General features: G+C 40.1%; 1 protein-coding gene across 7 annotated transcripts in view; it reads right to left on the bottom strand.

The window, feature by feature from the left end:
* The window catches only part of gria3a (glutamate receptor, ionotropic, AMPA 3a), a 57,588-nt gene that overhangs the window by 33,868 nt on the left and 3,096 nt on the right, over positions 1-20,624 (bottom strand). For all 7 annotated transcript variants that reach the window (XR_003841533.1, XM_029518722.1, XM_029518721.1 and 4 more), the window contains exon 3: positions 10,855-11,094. Coding sequence is in view for 6 of the 7 variants with exons in the window: in XM_029518722.1 (XP_029374582.1) it covers positions 10,855-11,094 (240 nt within the window). In the remaining variant the exon portion in view is untranslated. The remainder of the gene's footprint in view (positions 1-10,854; positions 11,095-20,624) is intronic.

Genomic DNA, 20,624 nt, shown 5'->3' with positions numbered 1-20,624 from the left:
TTGTCACTGAGATTATTGCTTCAAACATGTACTGTCAATACATAGAAACCAGTATCGACATTTTCAGTTACATGGCATTGTAATTATTTTTATTTTATTTAATTTATTGATTTATTTTGGGTACATCTGGTGAAAGCGAGCCATCAGTCTGGCAGGCTCTGGTTTCATTGAGCTCCTTCAACAAAATATGTGTTATATAATAAATACAGCCACTAGCTTTCACCTACACAGATGCTAACCACAAGAAACAATTATATACAATCATATTATATCTATATAAAATATGTAGCATGTACAAATTAGCCATTTAAAGAACATGTGACCCTTGAAAAGGTCATTAAGCTGAAATATTAAAAACAGCAAAGTGCATAACAGCTCAGAAGCAAGGAAACGACAAAGTGGAGAAATTGATAAAATGTGCGAGAAATTTGCATATTTCTATTATCAGACAAAGTTGAGTGGTGGTGAAAATGTGTGCTGGCAGAAGATTATTACTTGCCGTATTAGGTCATAACTAATGGACAGAAAATTAATGGTGCAGTCATTTTTTGTGTTTACAACACAGCCAAAACAACACAGCTGACTGGACTAAATGAACAGAGGGAACATCACATGGCGCGTTATCCTATTCTCTCAACGCACAGTTAGAAAGGCTGATTCATAAAATAATGGTTATTATTATGGCTGTTGGATAAGATGGTGTATAATGTGTTTATGTAAATATAAGTCTGCGGCATCACACAGGCTAAATGAACAGTAGCTCAAAAGATGCACAAGCTAAACACAGCACAGGCCAGACTATATCTCATTACCATGGCTACTTCAGCTGTTATATCACTTCAGTGTCAGCTTATGTAGTCTGTGCTCATGAACACTTTAGAATGGGTTTGGATGGAGGACATTGTTTTCCGTGCATTCATAAATATGGATTAGAAATGATATAATATATCACTTTTCTCAACAACACGGGCTTGTTGCACTCTAGGTGTTTGAAAGATAAACATTCTCCGGTGCCCTCCTCATATTACAAACATCACATCACATACATTGGTTTGTGAGATTACGAATAAAATCATGAGGGTAGATTTTGTAGCAATATTATTGGTGGAGGGATTTTTGACAAAATGATTAACTTCTTAAATTAAAAATTATTCAAATTACAGAATATTTAGAGGACTTTAGAGGATCTTAAGTGTATTTCAAGTATTTGAAGATAAGAATTTGTAGAAAATCATACCTGGCCTGTTCATGTTTGAGGGATCCAATCGAACCTACTGGTTTTCTTGTACAGAATATAAAGACTAATTACTGTGAACTGTTCAAATACTGGTACATCTCAGCATTAAACATACTCAGAGATGACTAATCCTGAAAAAATAATACCAGGGCACAGAGGTTTAAAATGATTTAGAAACAGATCACAGCATTGTGCAAAGCTTTTAGATTTTGTCTTAATCTTAATCTTAGTATGGCAAATTTTCATAATGTGGGGGGAAAAAAGAAATTATTGCAGCAATCACAGCTAAAAGAACAAATCGTTGTCATCAGGCTGAACTATCTAGAAGTAACCTCTACATTTGAACAGCAGAGCTGACACGTACCCAACAAAACTGCTGTATTCAGAGCACAGCGACTCAGCTGACATGGTCACCCCCATTCCCTTGGGGGTGACCTTCACAGTGAAGTACTCGGCAAACAGCACTCAAATCAGGTATGGCCTTTAAAGACAAGTGGCTCTTGCTGGGCACCGCCACAATAGTCACTCAGGAGACTGGAGATGTTCCGTCCGTCCACATGTTTGATACTCAGAGAGATCAGGGAATTTAAAGGGCTGTTAGTCTGTGCATTGTAAAGAGTGCCATTACAGATAGGAAACTGCTGAACTAACCTCAGCTTGGGTCAAACTCAACTCATTGTCCCGCTTTTATCCAGTCAAAGAAGCTCATTTTTCTTTTTAATCAGTTCAAAGAAATCAAAACTAGACTCCATCACAGTGCATCTCTGGTGGCAGAGGGGAAATGAAAAGGCTGAGGCTGAGTGTCAGCTCTCCTCCCAGTGTTCTGATACACTGAAAACCTTAAGCTGGGATATGCATGGCATTTAGAAATGTGTTAGTAGTTGCTTAAGAAAAAGGATTTAGGGGGATTTACAAATAATTCCCTCAAGAGTTTTATTTTCATTCCTTTTCTGACACTAAACTAAGCTGGATATTCAGGATTTAAACATGTGTGTGAGCTATGTTGAAATAAAATGTCCTAACTTGAAGGAATGAATTGAATGTGCACTCTGATGTCAGAAGTCACGATACAATGCAGATGTGAAATCTGAATGTAAAAGGACTGTCAAGTCTCTTGGTGAATAATAACACTTCTGTAATTTATCAGTCGATGCACAGATGACAAAGCCTCTTGGTTGAAGAGTTTGGGTTGACTTTGTAAACAGATGGTACGGTTTACAACAGCCAGCAGGCAGGACAACCATCAAGGGCATTTTACGGAGTCAATTATTCAGTACCATCCTGGAAAATAATACATATTCAAAATCATTAGCATATTGTGTCAACGCTATATATAAAACCCAAAAATTATTTTACAGAAACTCAGACTTCGTGACACAGTCAGTGAGTCAATGAGTCAGTTAAATATTTTGTTGTGCTAAATTCCTGTTTATAGAAATGCCAATAACTGCTTTAAACTGAAGAGCAAAATGCTTTTTAGGTTTTCTTCAGCTTCTTCTGGCTCACTTTTACATTCACAGCCTACACACGTACAGTCTTCATTGTATAGCTTGGTTTTGGTGAGCAAGCTGTGCTTTTTTAGTGAAACAGAGCAATCAGGCCAGTTGATATTGAATCTGACAAGTGTCCAGAATCATGAATGGGTGCTAATAGGCAACTGTTATACAAACACATTAGCCAAATCAGGGCTGTGTGTTCATCAGGGTGTTACAGACTACTTCTGTCCTCAATGGCAGTCAACTGATGGATTGTTATTTGATTACAACAATGATAATTATTTTTCTATTAATGTCTTCTAAATATTGCATCACATGACAACATGTAAAGAGGCCCAGCAGATGAATCATCTCACTGTGCAGTTCACCTCAGATCTGAAGATTTCCATTGAGACTTTTAGTTTTCCAACAAATTTGCTGTTACTTGTCAGCATCACTTAGGCCAGAGCTGGTGAATTTCCATCAGGAGATGGTGGAGACCAAAAACAGAGCCAAAAAGAGAGTGACCCTTTAAACAATTGCTAGGTGACAGAACTTTGGCTGGTGATGTGGACAGAAGTTGGATTGAAAGTCCATACAAGGCGAATGTTATTATCTGCTGGTTGTGAAAGGGCAACTGTTGTGTATTTACTTATTAAAAACCAGCCCAAGTCAAAAATAAGTTATGGTAACCTTAGGTGAGTGGAATTACATCCTCACACTGTAAATACTGAAATCCAATAATAAACAAATAATAAAAAAGACACATGGCAAACCTAGCTTTTCTTTACTTTTATACTTTTTCTTTTTTTTTTTTTTTAGATTTGCAGTGATGTGGGCACCAGTGGGATTTGAAGTCAGAAACACAAAGAAAGACAGACACAGTATCTGTAGGCAGGGAACAAAAGGAAATGAAAAGCTTTGAGTTTTTACTGCATTATTATCTGCAGTTATACCGCGCCAGCACTCAAATGGACAGTTTTCTGTTTCATCAGCTCACAGCTGAAATCAGTTTTAACTCAAAGAGAAGGAATACATGACAATTGTTCTCCTGAAGAGATAAGTGGACCAGGTCTTAAATGGTGACATTAGGTGAAATGATTTAATATCACCAAATAAAAAAGATGTTTGCAGCTGAAAAGGTGTTGAACTAATGCTCAAATGTGTAACATGAGATGGGCAAAAAAAAAAAAAAAAATGTTGCTAGAAACCCAACACAGAGCAACACGCATACAGTATTTACTGTCCCAAATGTCTCATCCTTTCAAGTCACCACACTACAAACACAGTAATGCGATTATGTTCCATATGGTATTTATGCGCGAATCTACAAACACAAAAATTGTTAAACTCCATGTGCTGTGAAGTTTGTCCAAGGAATGCACCCAGAGAAATGCCGAAAGAAGACGGCCATTGTAAGCATTGCGAGCAACACAAAGCAGAGTGGGCCTGCATGTGGGATTCTCTTGAATATGTGAGCTCAGTAGCCCACACAGCACTGCCCAGGAGATCAGAGTGTACTCCTCTGATGTGCTGTTCTTTGCAGCTTAGAGGATTGGCTTTATAGAGCACAGCACTGTTTAGCTGTAGCGTTCAAATGTGAGCAAGATAATCTGATACATTCCATAATTTGGTATTTTTGTTTAACAAATCACTTGAAACTCTACGTTCCATTTTTAAATCATGAAGGACAAATATTCAATCAAACGCGGCATAGCTGGAAGAAAGGGACTGGCTGAAGCTCTGCTGGCACCTGTCTGTGTGTTTCTTCTTGTCTGTCTTGGGCAGCGGCTCACATGAGTGGGGTGTGCAGTCTCAACTGTGACTCAGTCGTCCCTCCCCCTCCCCGGAGAAGGTGACCTCTTTAAAATTCTCTCACAAGCATCTGAACTGCGGCGTTGTCATGGGATGCCCAAAGCTGAGCACGACACCAAAGGGATATCAGACAAAGCCACAAAACCTACTTCAGAGAAATCTCCGAAAATCTCAGCGCTTATATGTGGCCCCCACACAGAAGAGAGTTTTCAGTGGGATATGTTAATACAGCCAGTGAAATAAAAAAGAATTAAAGCTGCCAAATGACAGCGAAAGGACACTTTTGAGTACAATTAGCCTAACAACGCCTACTCCCAATGCAGACCAATGCAGATAACAGCTCCTTGTTCCAAATTAGCTGAACTGCAGAGAGCCCTGCACCCCCACACCACCCACTACTGCCAAATCCCTGATCAGAGCTAATCAAACAGATTATTTCTTATCTTAACAGAATGTGGAGCTTTTCTCCTCCTGTTTCCTTTCATCTTTTATGTAACTTTCGCCTTCAAGATGATTCAGACTACATTCATATACATTTAATATAAAAACATAAAGAGTGAAACACACATGCATATAAAGCATAGATGTTTGTTTTTGCACCAGATACAGAGAAATGGTGCAAGCAGGCTCTTGACCATCAGCAAGAGTAATAACTGTTTTATTTCTCCTCTCCCATAAAAAAAAAAAAAAAAAAAAAACACCCACCCATCTCTTAAGCAAAATATAAATGGCGTTTCCTCTTAGGCAAACAGAGCGCACATCACATCCATCTCTTTCATAATGCAAAAGGACTGCTGTTGTAATGGCCTTGTGTTATACTGGCCACAAGTTTCCTGAAATAGATAAGAGCCTTTTTTTTTTTTTTTTTTTAAACAAAGAAACAAAAATCAAGGCGTAAACAGAGCAGCAGCTAATGAAGCAGTCACCTGGTATAGCATGTGGCCGTGCAAAGTTAGAGCAGATTAGACTTGACAAGCTGGATACCACAGTAAAAGAAGGAGCGGGATTGGGCTCCAAATTTTATAGTAAAAAAGATTTGGTGCATCTGACAGCATGCCTGACAGCGCCTGGCCCTCTGTGCCATTTGCTGTGTTCTGACGCAGGAGAGAGACACAAAGGCTTTGCTGACTCCTCTGTTCCTTCCTTTGCTCTTCGTCTCCGTCACAGTTTCATTTTCTTTTCTAGTCATTTGAAGACGTAGCTACTCCTCTGTCTGTGAGCAGGCAGGATAACTATGTTGAGTTACGGAGAAGAAATTCTGAGCTGTAACCAGAAAAAACCTCTTGCTCCTAAAATGCCTGTCCGCCCAGGACCCTGATCAGTCCCAGAGAAGGCAAACATTACCAGCCATTTCAAATACGAGCCAGTGGAATGATACACGGTGGCTAAAGGTTTGCGAATCACTTATTCAAATTTGCCAATTTAATGGATTAGAATTGATTCAATAGCAAATTGAATTGATCTCTTTTCACACAGTTTAGATCATTATTATTATTATTAATATTTTTACATTGATTTAAAATTAGAAAAATATCAGATTAGATGATGTATTGTATTTGTGTCTCATATATGATTTTAATGTATTAACTTGATGAAGGAGCTTGGTTACGACTAAGATTAACTGAGAGCTGCCTATCCAAGCAGTATGTGCACAACTAGTTGCTATAAGCCATCATTTCCTTGATATAGGTCTCTGTGGATTGATTACTTCTAAAAAGATTTTACTGAAAATTTACAAAAAAATGGATCCATTAATCAAAGCATCTGCTGGGAAAAAGGCTGTTTGTAATGAGTCGGTCTCAGTTGTCGGATAGAGGAGCTGTGTGGGCCTTGGTACTGAAACAGTGATCTCTGCACTGAGCTTTTCCATCCAATCCTGCAAAAGCGAACACATTGCACAAACTACCTGAGAGACGAGCAAATAGACACAGAGTGTAAAGCCCTTTCTTTCCACAACGCTAGATTCAGACATACACGTTGCTGCAGTAAGAACTTGTTTACATGTATAGGCATTGAGAGAGAGCTATGTAAAGATGCCCAAGCTTACACACTGCCTGTAACGAGACCAAGCCTTACAGCTGCCCTTTACAAGTAAGATTTACAGAGTGATACAACTGTTTACAGTTACGTAATGCCTTTCCGAGGGGTTGCTGTAGCGACACTTGTGTCTTACAGTTTCTGCAAAGCAAGCTTACCAGAAAATCTGTTCATTGGAGAAGATGCCTTCAAATTTGAAATCAGGAATGTCACTCAGAGGCTGTATTTATTTAAACCTCCACTTGGTGTTTAACCATATATTATTCTCAAAACGTCCATACTGAGAAATTTAACCATCACATTTGTTACGTTTTCTCTTCACTGACTGAAAAACTCTGGAAAATGTTTGACATTGTGCAATAACAATTAACAGTCGTGATTTTGAAGCTACAATGGGCTGAACATTGCAGACTGCAGCAGAATGCCTGCAACTTACATGTTGTTTGATGTTGTTTTCACGCTGCACTGCCTCTGCATGCGTGGATGTGCATGGATCAATTGGTGCCATTTTGGGCATCTGACAGAGTGAGAGCTTGAGAACAGCGTTTCGGCTCATGCAGAAAGCACTCTGACAGCTAATGCCTCAGCTGTACCTTCTCTGTGAATGTACACTGCCCTTTGAGGTTTTCACCAATGAGGTCACTGCACAGTTAAACACAACATCTGAGCTGCCTTTCGAAACACACCCCGTCCCCTGCTGCAAATCTAAAGGCAATCTGATTCCAATAGCCATGCTGAGGTAGAGGGCAGTCTCAAATTCACAGAGCCAAATCAATGTTATCCATAAGAACACAAAAGCGAAAATGCACTGTTGTGTTTTGGTCATTACATTTGACAACATAACTGTACCAATTTTAAATATGAAGTGAGACTCTCGTGGCTCCTCATCTGCATCTCTGTTTTTGTTACCCTTTGTTTCAGTCACTACCTCTGCCCAGTGACATTCTTCCCTCTTTCTTTGTTTTCTATGTCGTATAACAGAGTCCTTGAAAAGAGCAGAAAACAGCTCTCTACAGAAGAGCTGACTGATGAGTCTGTGCCTCTGTACCAATATAAGGGCCTACATGGAAGACAGTGTCTACCCATGTGGGGGTGGGATCAAGGCCTATTGATATGCATCCATCTCAAAGTGAAGGCGCACTAAGGTGTTCATAAAGTTGAGCATCTGCTTGACACCACTCTCTCTCTCTCTCTCTCTGCCCCTCCGTCTTTCCCACTCTGTTAATGAGCCCGTGTGCCTGGCTGCTGAGTACAGCTCTTTAGCAGCATGCTATTAATCAGATGTTTCCTTGCGGAGACAAAACCGGCCAGACATTCAGCAGCAGGGCGGTGTGATTACACACCAAATGCAAATTCTCCACCATCCCGACCATCACCATTTGACAGTGCAGCAGGAAAATGCAGGAAAAACTGCTAAGACTATCAGATGGCAATCATTCATTTGATGGCAGCAAAAAGAAATTAAGATCGAGTTTGAATTACATGAAGTACATGAATTAGGAGGCCTGCATTAGGCAGCGAGGATTAGACTGCACAGAAACACGTTGATTTTCTGATCTTAAAATTTTGACATAATTTCAGAGGAAAATACCTCTGACTCAGGTTAAAAAGGTTAAAAAGAAATGATGGTGTATAACTGAAATGTCACACGGAAATTCACAAGCTCCACAAATACTTGAAATTATCTCCACTTGTACCATCAACAGCATTAATATGATGTACTTCTTAATACATAATTTTCCATAATGAGGACTTCCATTTATATATTTTTTGTATGTTTTGATGCAATTGAAAAAAATATATTTTTTGAGCAGGATTTATTTATACAGTGCATAATAAGGTTGATTTTCACTCACACACTTTAGTGAAGAAACAAACACTTCCTCTACTACTGCTGCAATACATGAAATATTCGTAAATTAGAGAATTACATTGTTGCAAGCTAGCTTTACTAACTTTACTAATCATCACACGCTCCGACATCAGAACATTTGGGGGCAGGAGATTATAACGGCAGAGCAAACTTCAATGCAGCACAACTCCATAAGTACAGGATGGAGAACACGCAGTGCTATCATTCATTCATCTTCTTTCACCAAAATACCCAAATCCATTTATTATAAAGATTGTGTTGTAAATATTCATAATTTTGACTAAACAGTGAGCTAAAAAGGCTTTTAACTGTCATGATTGATTATACTACAGCACCTCCTGTAAAATCGTTAAGCTGTATTTGCAATTTGCAGCTAATAAGTTAGAAATGAGAAAATTTGATGTGGTCATTCACTCATTGGCCAGCTGGTGATGTCCAGATGTTTTTCGGTTGAAGAGGTCCTCCCTGCCAGCGGCTATTAGTCTGTTTAATGAGGACATTTCATGCCCAATTCTTCTAAGACAAAAGCAGAATTGCAAGCAAAAACTAACTAGAAGAAAATCATTATTAATATGTTGATTAAAACTATTTAAGTGAGTATAATAAAGCTGCTGGAGGAATGTAAGAGTGAAGCTGAACTTGTCTATTGTCGATACCGCGTGCATTTGAAATACAAGCTAAAATGAAATGTGCTTTTCATAGATGAAGTGGTACCTGTGGGTTTCTATTCCCATGCTAAATATACTGCTATATATACAGGTGTGATGGCTGTTATGCCTTCAGGCTGTGATGAAAAAATAATACTTTTATGGTGTGTGATGAAAAAGAGACAGAGTCCACTTCCCCAAAAATCTACGACGCGGAATTGTCTTTTTCATTTTAACGATTTTTCCCATTGCAAGCTGACCCTTAAGACGCCTTTGCTTTTGTTCTGATGAAAGTCTATGTTCAGATGAGGCAAATGGTTTGTTAAGGGATGTGGTATCACTGTAAAATGCCACTGTTGTAGTCCCTGACAAAATATTCTCAGGGGCATTGCTCAGAAGCCCCTGTTTATCCCTCTCCAGCCCTGAATGGAGCCTTCTTCTCATAATGAAGATTAAACTGACATTTGGATGAGTGGTGGGTACACTGTTCCAAAACCTTGACGGGGAGGAGCGGGATGGGACTGGCAGCCAAAATAGGACGCCTAACTAGCCTCTCAGCAAATACAAGCTGTGCAGCATGTGGGAATTCATCCTAAACTACAGTGTTTACACTGTGTCACACTGTGGAAAAGGGCAGTCTATTACAGATGGTGGCTAGTCAGCCTCGATACAGCAGGTGAACAAGGCCACCAAAGTCAAACAGAACTCAAAAGGCCACATCAGGAAGCAGTTCTGAAAAGGTTGATTGAGCCCAGGAGAGGCTATAAACTCCTTAATAATTTTGTCTGAACCACGCCTGCTGACCAATTATTCGTTTCGGAAATCTGCCGCAGATCCACAAAGAAGCTTAACATACTGCCAAAAAAGGTCATTTTTGCAAGTGCACAAAATGGCTCTGTGAGAATCTGTTCCATGACTGAGCAGTAGATTAGACACCCACCTGAAATGGAGATATATAAAGTGAGGCGGGGAAGTTGAAGAGGAGTGCACTTGTCCTAGAAATTCTGTATGTCAGTTTAAAAATACTTAGAATGCGCAGTTTTGAAACAGTTTGGCACATTTAACAGCAGAGACTTCACCGTGAAAACTTTGCTTTGTATTTCATTTGAAATACAGCACAAATGGCAAAGTAAACCATGCTCGCTGCTACAATCAGTCCGTGACCAGCAAGTGCTCCAGAATCTATACAGACAAATTGCTGCGCTGTGTCTTCACACGGCCTGTGCAGATGCTGATCCTCAGAGGACGGCGAAGACCCGACTCTGTAAATAGTTGGCCTACATGAAGGGAGCAGCAGGAAGTGAAACACTCTAAGATGCAGAAGTAAGAGCATGTCGTGCTGTGTCTTTATATAATCCAATTAGAGCTAAATGATAATCAGAGAGTGGTGAGGATTAGAGGCTCGGGCTGCTGAAGTCACACGATGGCAGCAGATCAGCAGCACCTGTGAATGACTCATTCCTCAGAAGCAAGGAGCTATTGAGTGCCTCTGTAAGCAGCATTCATCCACATAGTGTAGCAATTTAGGGCCATTACTGGCACAGATTAAAATGTATCAGACCACTTAAAATAAAGACTATGGATAAGTCATTTACATATTAAAGAGCTATCACATACACTGTGTAATAAAATGTCTGCATGCCTAAATACTTTCTCTACTTTTTCCAGCAATGAACTGTCCTGCCGCAGATGCATCTGTCCTCTGCTGAGCGTTACTTTGTGGAGTTTGCACAGATGTGTGAAAGTGTTTTCCTCTGTCATGACTCTTACCTCTATCCGTGTCGTAAAGGTAGACAAACTTCTCCCACTTGTAATGGTCCAGTAGACTGAGGACAGCTCCTCGCAAACCGGGCCTCATCTGGATGACAAACTGCACGTCGGCGTCAATGGGAAAGCTGGGCGTAATGAAGGAAGTGTGCAGCGCCCCGCAAAAGGAGGTCAGCGTATTCATGGACTTCCTGTCGTAGAAGCCGAAGATGGCATAAACTCCTCGGGAGAACTGGGAGCAGACTGGTGACAGAGAGACAGCAAGTTCAAGTTGGGGACAAGCAGAGTCATTTATGAAGGGCCTTTAGTATCAGCCCATATTTCATAACAGTTGCTGAGTCTGCTAAAGAGCAATGCATGGGTAAAAAACATTAACATGGGGTTGGGAGGGGAGAAAATTTGTGATGGAATAAATGTGAGTGAAGCAGTGGCTTTCTGAATGAATGGATACCATGTGGGATGCCTGCCCCCCATGGCCATGCTGTGCTGCCCAGTGCCCTTCACTTCTCCTTGGTCCAAATGCAACTGCTTGGGTAATCAACTAGATATAATGGGGGAAATCAGTGCACTGGCCACAGCTCTTAATGGACAAATACCCTGAAACATGAGCATGCAAATGTGCAAGCACTGGGCTGTGCTGCAGTATAAAAGATTTATATCAAGCTCTATCTGCTACCATCTGCGTGCCTATGGAAATGAGCCCCAGCCATAAACAGTGCATCAGACACTCAGTGTAACATGGTGTTAAGTATTTAGTTTTATTTGTTCATAATAAATGAGTTTAATAACACCAAACAGGATGAAATCATGGATATGACCTATGTCTTAATATTAATAAAAACTGAAAGAAATGCAGCACTGGTCTGTGTGACCCTCTGCTCCACATTGATCAAAACTCTGTTCAGTGAAGCTGCTCAGTATCGCAAATCAGCCTTTAATGATGTGATTATGTACCTGATGGGATTTAATGAGCTGTCTTTTTCAAGAATCTGTAGGCTGAAATCACTTCTTCTGTGTAGAGTGTATCCTGTAACACACTGCGCAAATGTCTGCTAACACTACATAACAAGGGAAGAAATGCATGGTAAGCAATGCGTGAGTGGAGCACGACTCCGAACAAATGATCAAGTAACTATTGCTTTTTTTGATATCATTTCCACTTAAAACGTCAATTAATGCTGACTCACGATTGCTTCACGTCAATTTCTGTACTTCCAAATTCGCCACTTCAGAAAGAATATTTAATTATTTGTATATATCATCTGAGGTTGTTTTTTTTTTTTTTTTCATTTGTTTTCACCAAGTTGTTATTAGCTATTATTTTCACTGATTCACATTTCTTAGAGTGTAGCATAAAAAATACATTTGCAGTAAAAACCCAAAACATGTAGCTTGTAACAAATTTACATAGCTTGTTCATTAGCACCATTACCCTGATTCAAAAAAACAGAAGGCGCAACGTTTTAATTTCACTGGACACGTGAGCTAACCAACAAATAACCACCTTGATTTGGGCTCTCAGGTCAAGCTTGTTCCTGGTGTTCAGTTGTTGAACTGGTTACTGGCTGTATATTAACTGAATGAAACTATGAAAAGATGATTAGTTAAAGGGACCAGCAATGAGTTTCTCTGCTTCACATAACCTTTGGCCATCTGTGTCTTTTTATTTCAAGAGAATACACAGTAAAATGCCCAGACTCTGTGTGCTTGAAGGAAGACTGCAGGCTACGGTGAGCTGCAATTGGAAAGTGAGACTGGCTGGAGTGGAATGGGGCAAGCTGGTGAACTGCTAACTTCAGTAAAAGAAAGGAAGTGAGACGAGAGATAATATTGCCATTTATTCCCATGACTGTAAGCAGCTCTCAATGAGTAAAGGAATGAATGTTGATGCTGAAGTTGCAATGCAAATAACATTTTTGGGTAATATTTGGCAAAAACGTTTAGGCGATTTAATTTTAGATAAACGCTTTGGACACAATTAGTTAAAACTGGTAATTATCCCTACACATTAATGTTTGCAAATGCACTCCAGTCATTTCACAGTTGTGTGAATCCTCCATGTGTCCAGCTTAAGTTCACTGCTGTAATGTTTTCCAACAGTTGTCTCTCTTTAGCTTGACTTTTCCATTAAGACAGCCATTTTCTCAGATTTCACACATCAGATCAGACCTCACTGGCATTAGAGATACACAAACATAGGCATCCAGAGAAATGAAACAGCTTCACCTGTTTGAGGTGATACTGTAATCGAGCACAAATATCTTTCAGGGTAGGCGACATCATGTTTGTGTGCTGAGGTACTGTTTCTAAGCACCATTTCAAGGACTCAATTGGCGTTGATAAATAGCCTGCGGTAAATAATGCTGCTCCTACAAAAATGTCAGGACAGATGATCTTTTTAAGTTGTGGCCTCACAAATTTCTGCAGCAACAGACAATATTCAGCTTGAAAATAGAAGCCGGCCTTGATATTAACACCTCTGTGTTCATCCAATATCGCGCCATTTTATTCTCAAAAATATTATTTGATTGTCAAGGTTAAACAGACGGCCTGTTCCCCTAAATGACTAATGAACTCATACATTTGGGTAATAAAGAAGTAAATACATTTCAACTACAGTAAATTCCCCTGATCACTGTCGGCAATAAAGACATGCATCATTGACTTTATTAGAAGGGGAAAAAGGAGCAATGTTTTTGGAGGTACTGCGTAATCTCACACACACTATGTCCACTTCCATCTGATTTTCTCCATCACTTTATGAACACCCACATATGCCTGTCATTACAATTGCTATCTACGTGGCTTTCTGCCTCATCCTCCATCTCCCTGCATCAATTCAGCTCTTGCCATCTTGTCAAACTTAATGCAGCAGCAGTAGTATCGTCTCCTGTCTTGCAGAAATTCAAGGCTTCGCAGCTAATAAGGTCTCTCCTGTTGACAGTTGGGGAGTTTTGTTTTTTTTTTTTTCCGAGTGTATCATAAAACCGATGCACAGATGGAGTTGTAGTATATGTGTACAGCAGGGATGAATATTTAAAGTCGCAATGCTGAGGGGGAAAAGAAAGGAGCTACTGTCCTTGCCTGAACACAGCACGCGGTGAGAAAATGTAACTTGATGCGTGTAAAAAAAGTGTGAATGGGGAGGAGGACAGAGAAGGACTCACACTGAGATGAAGGAGTGAACTTTTCTAGACAGAGTCACTGGTGAGTGTCTTGACTTTCGAAGGGACTAGGTTCTGCATTTGCACAAAGTGAGAAGTACAATTTTGCTTTTCGTGACAATAACAAATACCCTGCGTACTGCATGTGAGCTGCTGCCTGGTGGAAAGTTATTTTTCTGTTGCGTTTCTAGGACCACTGCTTCTGGCAATATTGGAGGAGAAAGCAATAGGGTTTCCATTCATTTTTCTGGGCTGGTGCCTCATGGGGATACCTGTCCTGTCCTGCCCTGCCTCTGGGTCACATGTTTATGAAGAGAGAAGGCAGAGGACACAGCCTTTTCCTTCAGCTCCTGTCCCTGCCGATGACACAGGATGAAGGGAGGGGAAAAATGATTCAAAGTTATCCTGAGGGGGGCATGACTTTTTATACCAAGTATTATGACAGACATGAGACATTTCCTTCAAATGCACAGATGCCAGCCAGAGGGCAGGGCGCTATCTTACAGAATGTCATGACCGTCCATCATGTAGCTGCTGACAGTTTAGTCTTGATCAAAGTGGTCAACTGACCAGCTGACTAACATTGCCACACTGCTGGCATGGCTACAAACTGAGGTAAGCCGTGTTGATCTGCTACTCGTATCAGCTGATGAATGCTTTTCTACAAGAAAGGTCAAGTTCATTTTGTAGGAATTTATGAGATGTCAATGAATTAAAGGAATTGATACAGAACTCATACAGACTGAATGCTACACAATGATTCTTACATCATCTTTTATGGGAGCCATCCTTCCCATTAACCCATGATGTCACCTGTAGGGTTATGTAACCTCAGCATGATGTGCAACTGTGAGAGTTATAGCATGATAGCAGATACATGCTTTGGTGGCCACAGCAACTCTTCCATTTAATTGAGTTGGAATTTGTCGAGGAGACAAAGAGCTGTGAAAAAGATCTCATTCTACTCCAGTTTTAAAGGACATTGTCAAACGAGACAGCATAACAAAGCCAGACAGAGGGTGTAGACAAACTGTGTAAATGTGCTGACTGACAGCCACTCAGCAGATTCAGCGTATCCTCTCGGAAACATGCTGGCCATCTTAGCTGGTGTTGTTCACTAGATGAACATTTGCAGGGTCAGAACAAACAGCCAACATCACTCTCCTGTTATTCCAGGTAACATACAGCCTCCGCATTCTGCCAGCAGCTGCTAAATGTGTCGGCAGGATGCCATGGGAATATTTCTCTGTGTGTATCTGACTCCTGAACGAGGACACATTGTACTGAGGTGCAAAAATTTCCAAACATCCTCAGTATCAACAGTTGTAGTAACGTGGTGCCATCAGCAGCCAAGTGCTTCTGCCTGTTTCTAGTCATGGCAGTTGCAGTCTACCCAGCATATTTCTGAGAGAAAAATGCATGAAACGCACACACACACGCACAAAACATAAAATAATTCAGTGTACTGCCATCTTCAGCATGAGCTCCGAAAGAAAAACCAAAATAGCTCCTGCCCTGGCCCATAAAAAAAAAACTGAATTATTTATATGCAGTGTTTTGGCAGATAAACATGGAAAGAATAAAAGTATGCAATTAAGTTTTGTTCTGTACTGACAACAGGAGTCTGAAATAGGCATGAGTGGACACATGTCCAATAAAAAGCCATCTTTAAAAACGCATACACATGTCAGGTCAATGAACGTCTGCAGTCGAAACAAAATTACAAGTGCAGACCAGTGCTGTGTTACTGTTCACCTGCCTGCCCCGGATATGGCGTCTTCTCAGAAAAGGGCTTGAAAAAGAGCTTGGTTGACTATGTGTCATTAACTTTCAGGGTCATGCAGTTCGGTTTATTCCTTAATACCTCTTTAAAGAATTTGGAAAATGTAAGTTAACTCTGTAGGAATACATCAGAGTAAAATTCAGTAATCTAATTTTCATTTCCTTGTTTGTAAGTGCATTACAACTATTAAAATTAAAATGGAAATTGCCCTGGTATCCTGTATTATTGTACATTGATTTACTGTCGGGCACACTTCCGCTTTACTTAAATTGAAGTTGAGCTGTTGTAGATTGTCGTCTAAACTTTCGTTATTGTATTTTCCAATTGTTTCCAAATAGCAACTCATGTAAATTGATACATAGCGGGTTGACACAACTGCGAGTTGCCTCTGACTCAAGAATGTGCAATATCAAGCCAAAGCTGCTCATAGTTTATTCAAGGCTGCTGTGTTGTACAGTACAATGTGCCACTTAAACCGAAGATAGATGTTTCAGTTGAACAGGCACAACTTGGACTGAGCCCTGACTTTTCCTCTTGTGACACCATGACGTTCAAATTTCTGGTTTTGTGTGAAATGTCTCAACGACTGTATGATGGACTGACATGGATGCTGATGCAGATGTTCGTGTTGCCTTTATGATGAACTGTAACATTTAATTCAGCCCTGTCATCAGGTCACGATTGTGCTGCCTCACATTGGCATTGTTATTGTGAGCATGCTGCCTGCTGACATTGGCATGTAGCTCACGCCTCACAGTGCTGCTAGGATGGCCGTAAACCTCCAGTCTTGTTTTATAGTGGCCCGATGAAAACAAGGTGCAGCAGCTCAGCTCATACTCATCACACTCAGAAACCCCATCACACAAATAGGCCTAAAAATTTTTCAACATTTTTACATATTTACAACATTGTGCCTGACTTTTTTTTTAATAGTGAGTCTTTGTTCCATCTCATCTGGTCTGAGTCTAATAAACTGCCTCTGCTCCCCTGACAGGGCTGTTAGCACCTGCTAGTTCAAATTTACCAGAAAATACAGCAAACCATTGTTTTCAGATGGAAATCTAACTGAAGGCAAAGTGTACCCCGTTTAAATGATCTCTGTGTTGTGACATTCAAGTGTTTCATATTTTTATCCGCATTACAGTCTGCATTGTTGTGCAATTTGTCTCAGATGACCAACCACAGAGAAAGCACAGGGCATATAAGGACTGAAGCCTGAGTAGGTGTTTCTCCTCAGGCAGTGTGTGGTTGCATGTTGGCTGGAATTCCCTCTTCTCTACAGATTCCAGCTTCGCAAAAGCATTCATTTTCTTTCAGTGGGCTACCCCCTGCAGATATTCATTATAAGCAGAGTGTGGGGCAACACCCGTTGGATTAGCGCTAATCTGAGAAATACAACTGGATTCAACCTGCATGCTAAAATAAGGACAGAAGGAACTCTACAGCAGCGATTCACAGACAAGGCCTGGGGTACTGGAGCCTTATAAGGAAGAATAGACTTTAATATTACACTGCACCACAGTAAAAGCACTGCTAACACTCCACCTACACATGCTTTGCATACTCTGTAAAAACATCAAGCAAGGACCACTATTATAGGAGAGAGAGGAATGGAATATGCTCCATTTGAAGAGGCTGTGATGAATATGGACTAAACCAAAAAAAGAAATAGAAATGATGACGGATATGTGCAAAGCTGGCTAAAATAACATTCAATAATTAAAAGTCTGCATATTAAAACCCAACTGTTAAGAATTCCTCCACTCTCATTATTGTGAAATGGCAAGAAGTTAGACTGAATCATGGTCATAAAAAAATCTAATATGAAAAGAACAGGTTTGAGCTGTTTCTCTTGTGTCCTCTCATTCAACAACCTAAATTCCAGTATAGTGCGAGGCACATATACAACTTCTCCAAATGTATGAAAGCAGCTGCTCTAAATGGATCACTGCCCCAGCAGTGTCTTTGCGTTTCTTTTGAATCACTCTCTGTAGTTCAGCTTGTTGTCCTTGGACAGTCTCAGGTAGCATTTAGTGAAAAACAGCAGAGCTTTCAGGAGGCCTGGAAGATGTTGTGTAAGACTGCTACAAACTGCTGCAGCATCACTGTAGCTTGTCAGTAGTGATCACTGTAGCTCTGTTACAGCACTGGCATGTAAGCACATTCTGATGCGCACGATGAAAAACTAACTGTATATCTCCAGTGGCTTGCCCCCAAACCCATTCAGTACTATTCCACCATTTCCCAGCACTTTGACCAGCCAGCACTGAGGAACTCTGCTTCAGAAAAAAATTACTAATATGTATCTTAAAAGCTTTTAGGACCAAGCTTTTTGGACACGATCGACACTGTAGTCTCCAGTCAGCTGATATTTAAAAGTCTCTATCGTCATTATGGCCATTTATTTAGCACTGGCACTCCCTTGTTCAAAGAAAGGGACTCCATTTATGGTGCATGATGACCCATGAGTGCTGTATTGCCCCAGAGCAGTGCATCCTAAAAGCTTTTACCATTATCATCCTATTATTAAGGGTCAAACCATCTATTCATGTCAGTGAAAGAATCAATCAGAAAACAGCATTGCCTGCAACTGAAATGACTCTTAAGTTGGATAAAAATGATTTCAAAAATAATTCTAAAAGCTTGTGTATATATATTTTTTTTTTTTCTTTCTTTCTTTATTTATTTTTTTGTGTGTGTGTGTTTGTGTGTTCAAGACAACACCATGACAAATCTGAGGATGAGTACTTGTCGACTTGGGGCAGCTCTTCCAAACTGACAGGACTGCGGCTGCAGAAGCAGTAAGATATCAGACTGTATTGTGACAAAAGGACATGCGTTTGGGAAAGTTTCTCTCTCTGTTTGAGGGCCCCCAATTTGAGAGGATCCATTTAAAGCTTTTACACGCAAACACAAATGTCTGAATGACCAATTTTCAAATAAGCAAAGCTGCTGAATATGTTTTTCATGCTGAACAAGCTTTGATAATGGAATTAAAGCATGCACAGTGCAGCTTCCAAGTCAAGAGTAGACGACTTCTCTCTGATTAATAGTGACCTCACTGATACTGGCGCTGCTACAGCGTATGGATTAAACTATCACACTGAAATGTGCTCCCTCAGGCAAAACAAATTGACATTTACCTTTTTTTCATAGAAAAAGCTTTTTTCTATGAAAGCTTTTTTTTTCCTGAAACCTTGTAATTGGTTAAATGATGGCTGCTTGTGAGTTGTTTCATTCCAAAATACTTACTTGAATAGTTCCACTTTCTGGGAAAAGTGTTCATTGGTTCTCTTGCCAAGAATTTGACAATGATGATGGTGATGATCAATATTTCAATAAATATGTAGCTACTGCCAGCAGCCACTTATCTTAGCTTTGAAGATTAGAAACACCCTGTTTCTAGTCCTTATGTGAAGTGAAGCTGACCAGCTGCTCACTGTAGCTTCATATTTAGTGCGCAGACTGAGTGTGGTGTTGGTCTCTTCTATCGGCCATAGGGTGTGTTTCCAAAACACTGAACTATTCCATAAGCATATATAACAAAGCAGGATACAAAGTTAAGTATGAACAATGTGAGTGACACACACTGCAAGTATAACTGCTGTTCCCTCATATGCAGAGATTCTTTTTTTTTTTTAATCATTAAAGAAATAGCTGTTGGGATTGTGGGTTGTTTCCTTCTGTCCCCTATCTGCACCGTTTCTATGCTGATAACAAGGCCATAACAATTATAGTAACTGTATTAAGATAAAATGTCCTTATTTGGACAACAGTTATGAGTCAAATTGTTCACTGCAGTCTTAATAAAGCAGAAACCAAAACGAAGAATAAAGAAGAAAAAAAAGAACTCCTTCTGGAGGAAGAGGAGGAAATCTGGCTCCATAAACTGGTCTATGCTGCATTAGTGGGACCATCCTTTGCCTACACACTGAAGTGCTCTAACATTAGCTTCTGTCTGAGCAGCATCACACTAGTTGAGTCATAGCAGAGGGAGGATAGGTGGCTATAATAAACAATCTAATTAGAAACACACAGTCATATTGACATTTGATGAAATCAAAGTTTATCGCTGGATGCATTCTGGTGTGAGCACATCCATCCTGTTTTCTGCCTCACACAGGAAAAGTGAAAAGGGGAAGACTTAAAAAATGCATGATGTGGTTTATTTGAGGGTTTTTAAACATCCCATAGTGGCACAGCAGATGAGAAATGTTTACCGAAACTAAAATAAGCTTACAACAAACTCAAGTTTCAATTCATGCATGTTAAAGGAAATGTTTGATAAAGTACGGATATAAACACAGAAGATTAATGATGTTACATTAATTTTAAAGAATAAGAACTAATCTGTTTAGCCTATCTGCTCCATCACTGCACCCAGAAACTGGAATCCCACTTAGTTTACCTCATCTCTTCCTGCCCTGGCCTCACTCTATAAAGACACACTGTGTCCTGGCCTGGGGAAAGGTGTCACATCGATACGTCCTGCAGCTTCACTTTAGCCGTAGCTTGGACAGATAATAAACACAACAGCAGAGTGAAGTTCTCTTTGTCAGAATCAATTCAATCCATTTACAATGAGGATGGAAATAGCTGCGATACTCCATTGGCTGTTCACGGGTGGGTTTGATTTTTTTGTTCTTGTTGGGTTTTTTTTTTTTTTTCAACTGTCATATCTGCAATGTAAGCATCAAACAGAAAACGTAGTGTCTCTGGCCAGGGGAAGTTGGAGAATCAGGAATTTATTAGCAGAGAGTGAGAAAATGAAAGCTTGGTGCGAATTGATTTTTCCATACTGGGAAACAAACTGGAGCTGCACACAG

Source organism: Echeneis naucrates, chromosome 14, assembly GCF_900963305.1.
Source record: "Echeneis naucrates chromosome 14, fEcheNa1.1, whole genome shotgun sequence".
Taxonomy (NCBI): Eukaryota; Metazoa; Chordata; class Actinopteri; order Carangiformes; family Echeneidae; genus Echeneis; species Echeneis naucrates.
The sequence above is the reverse complement of the archived record's forward strand: the minus strand, read 5'-3'. Positions and strand labels throughout refer to the sequence as shown.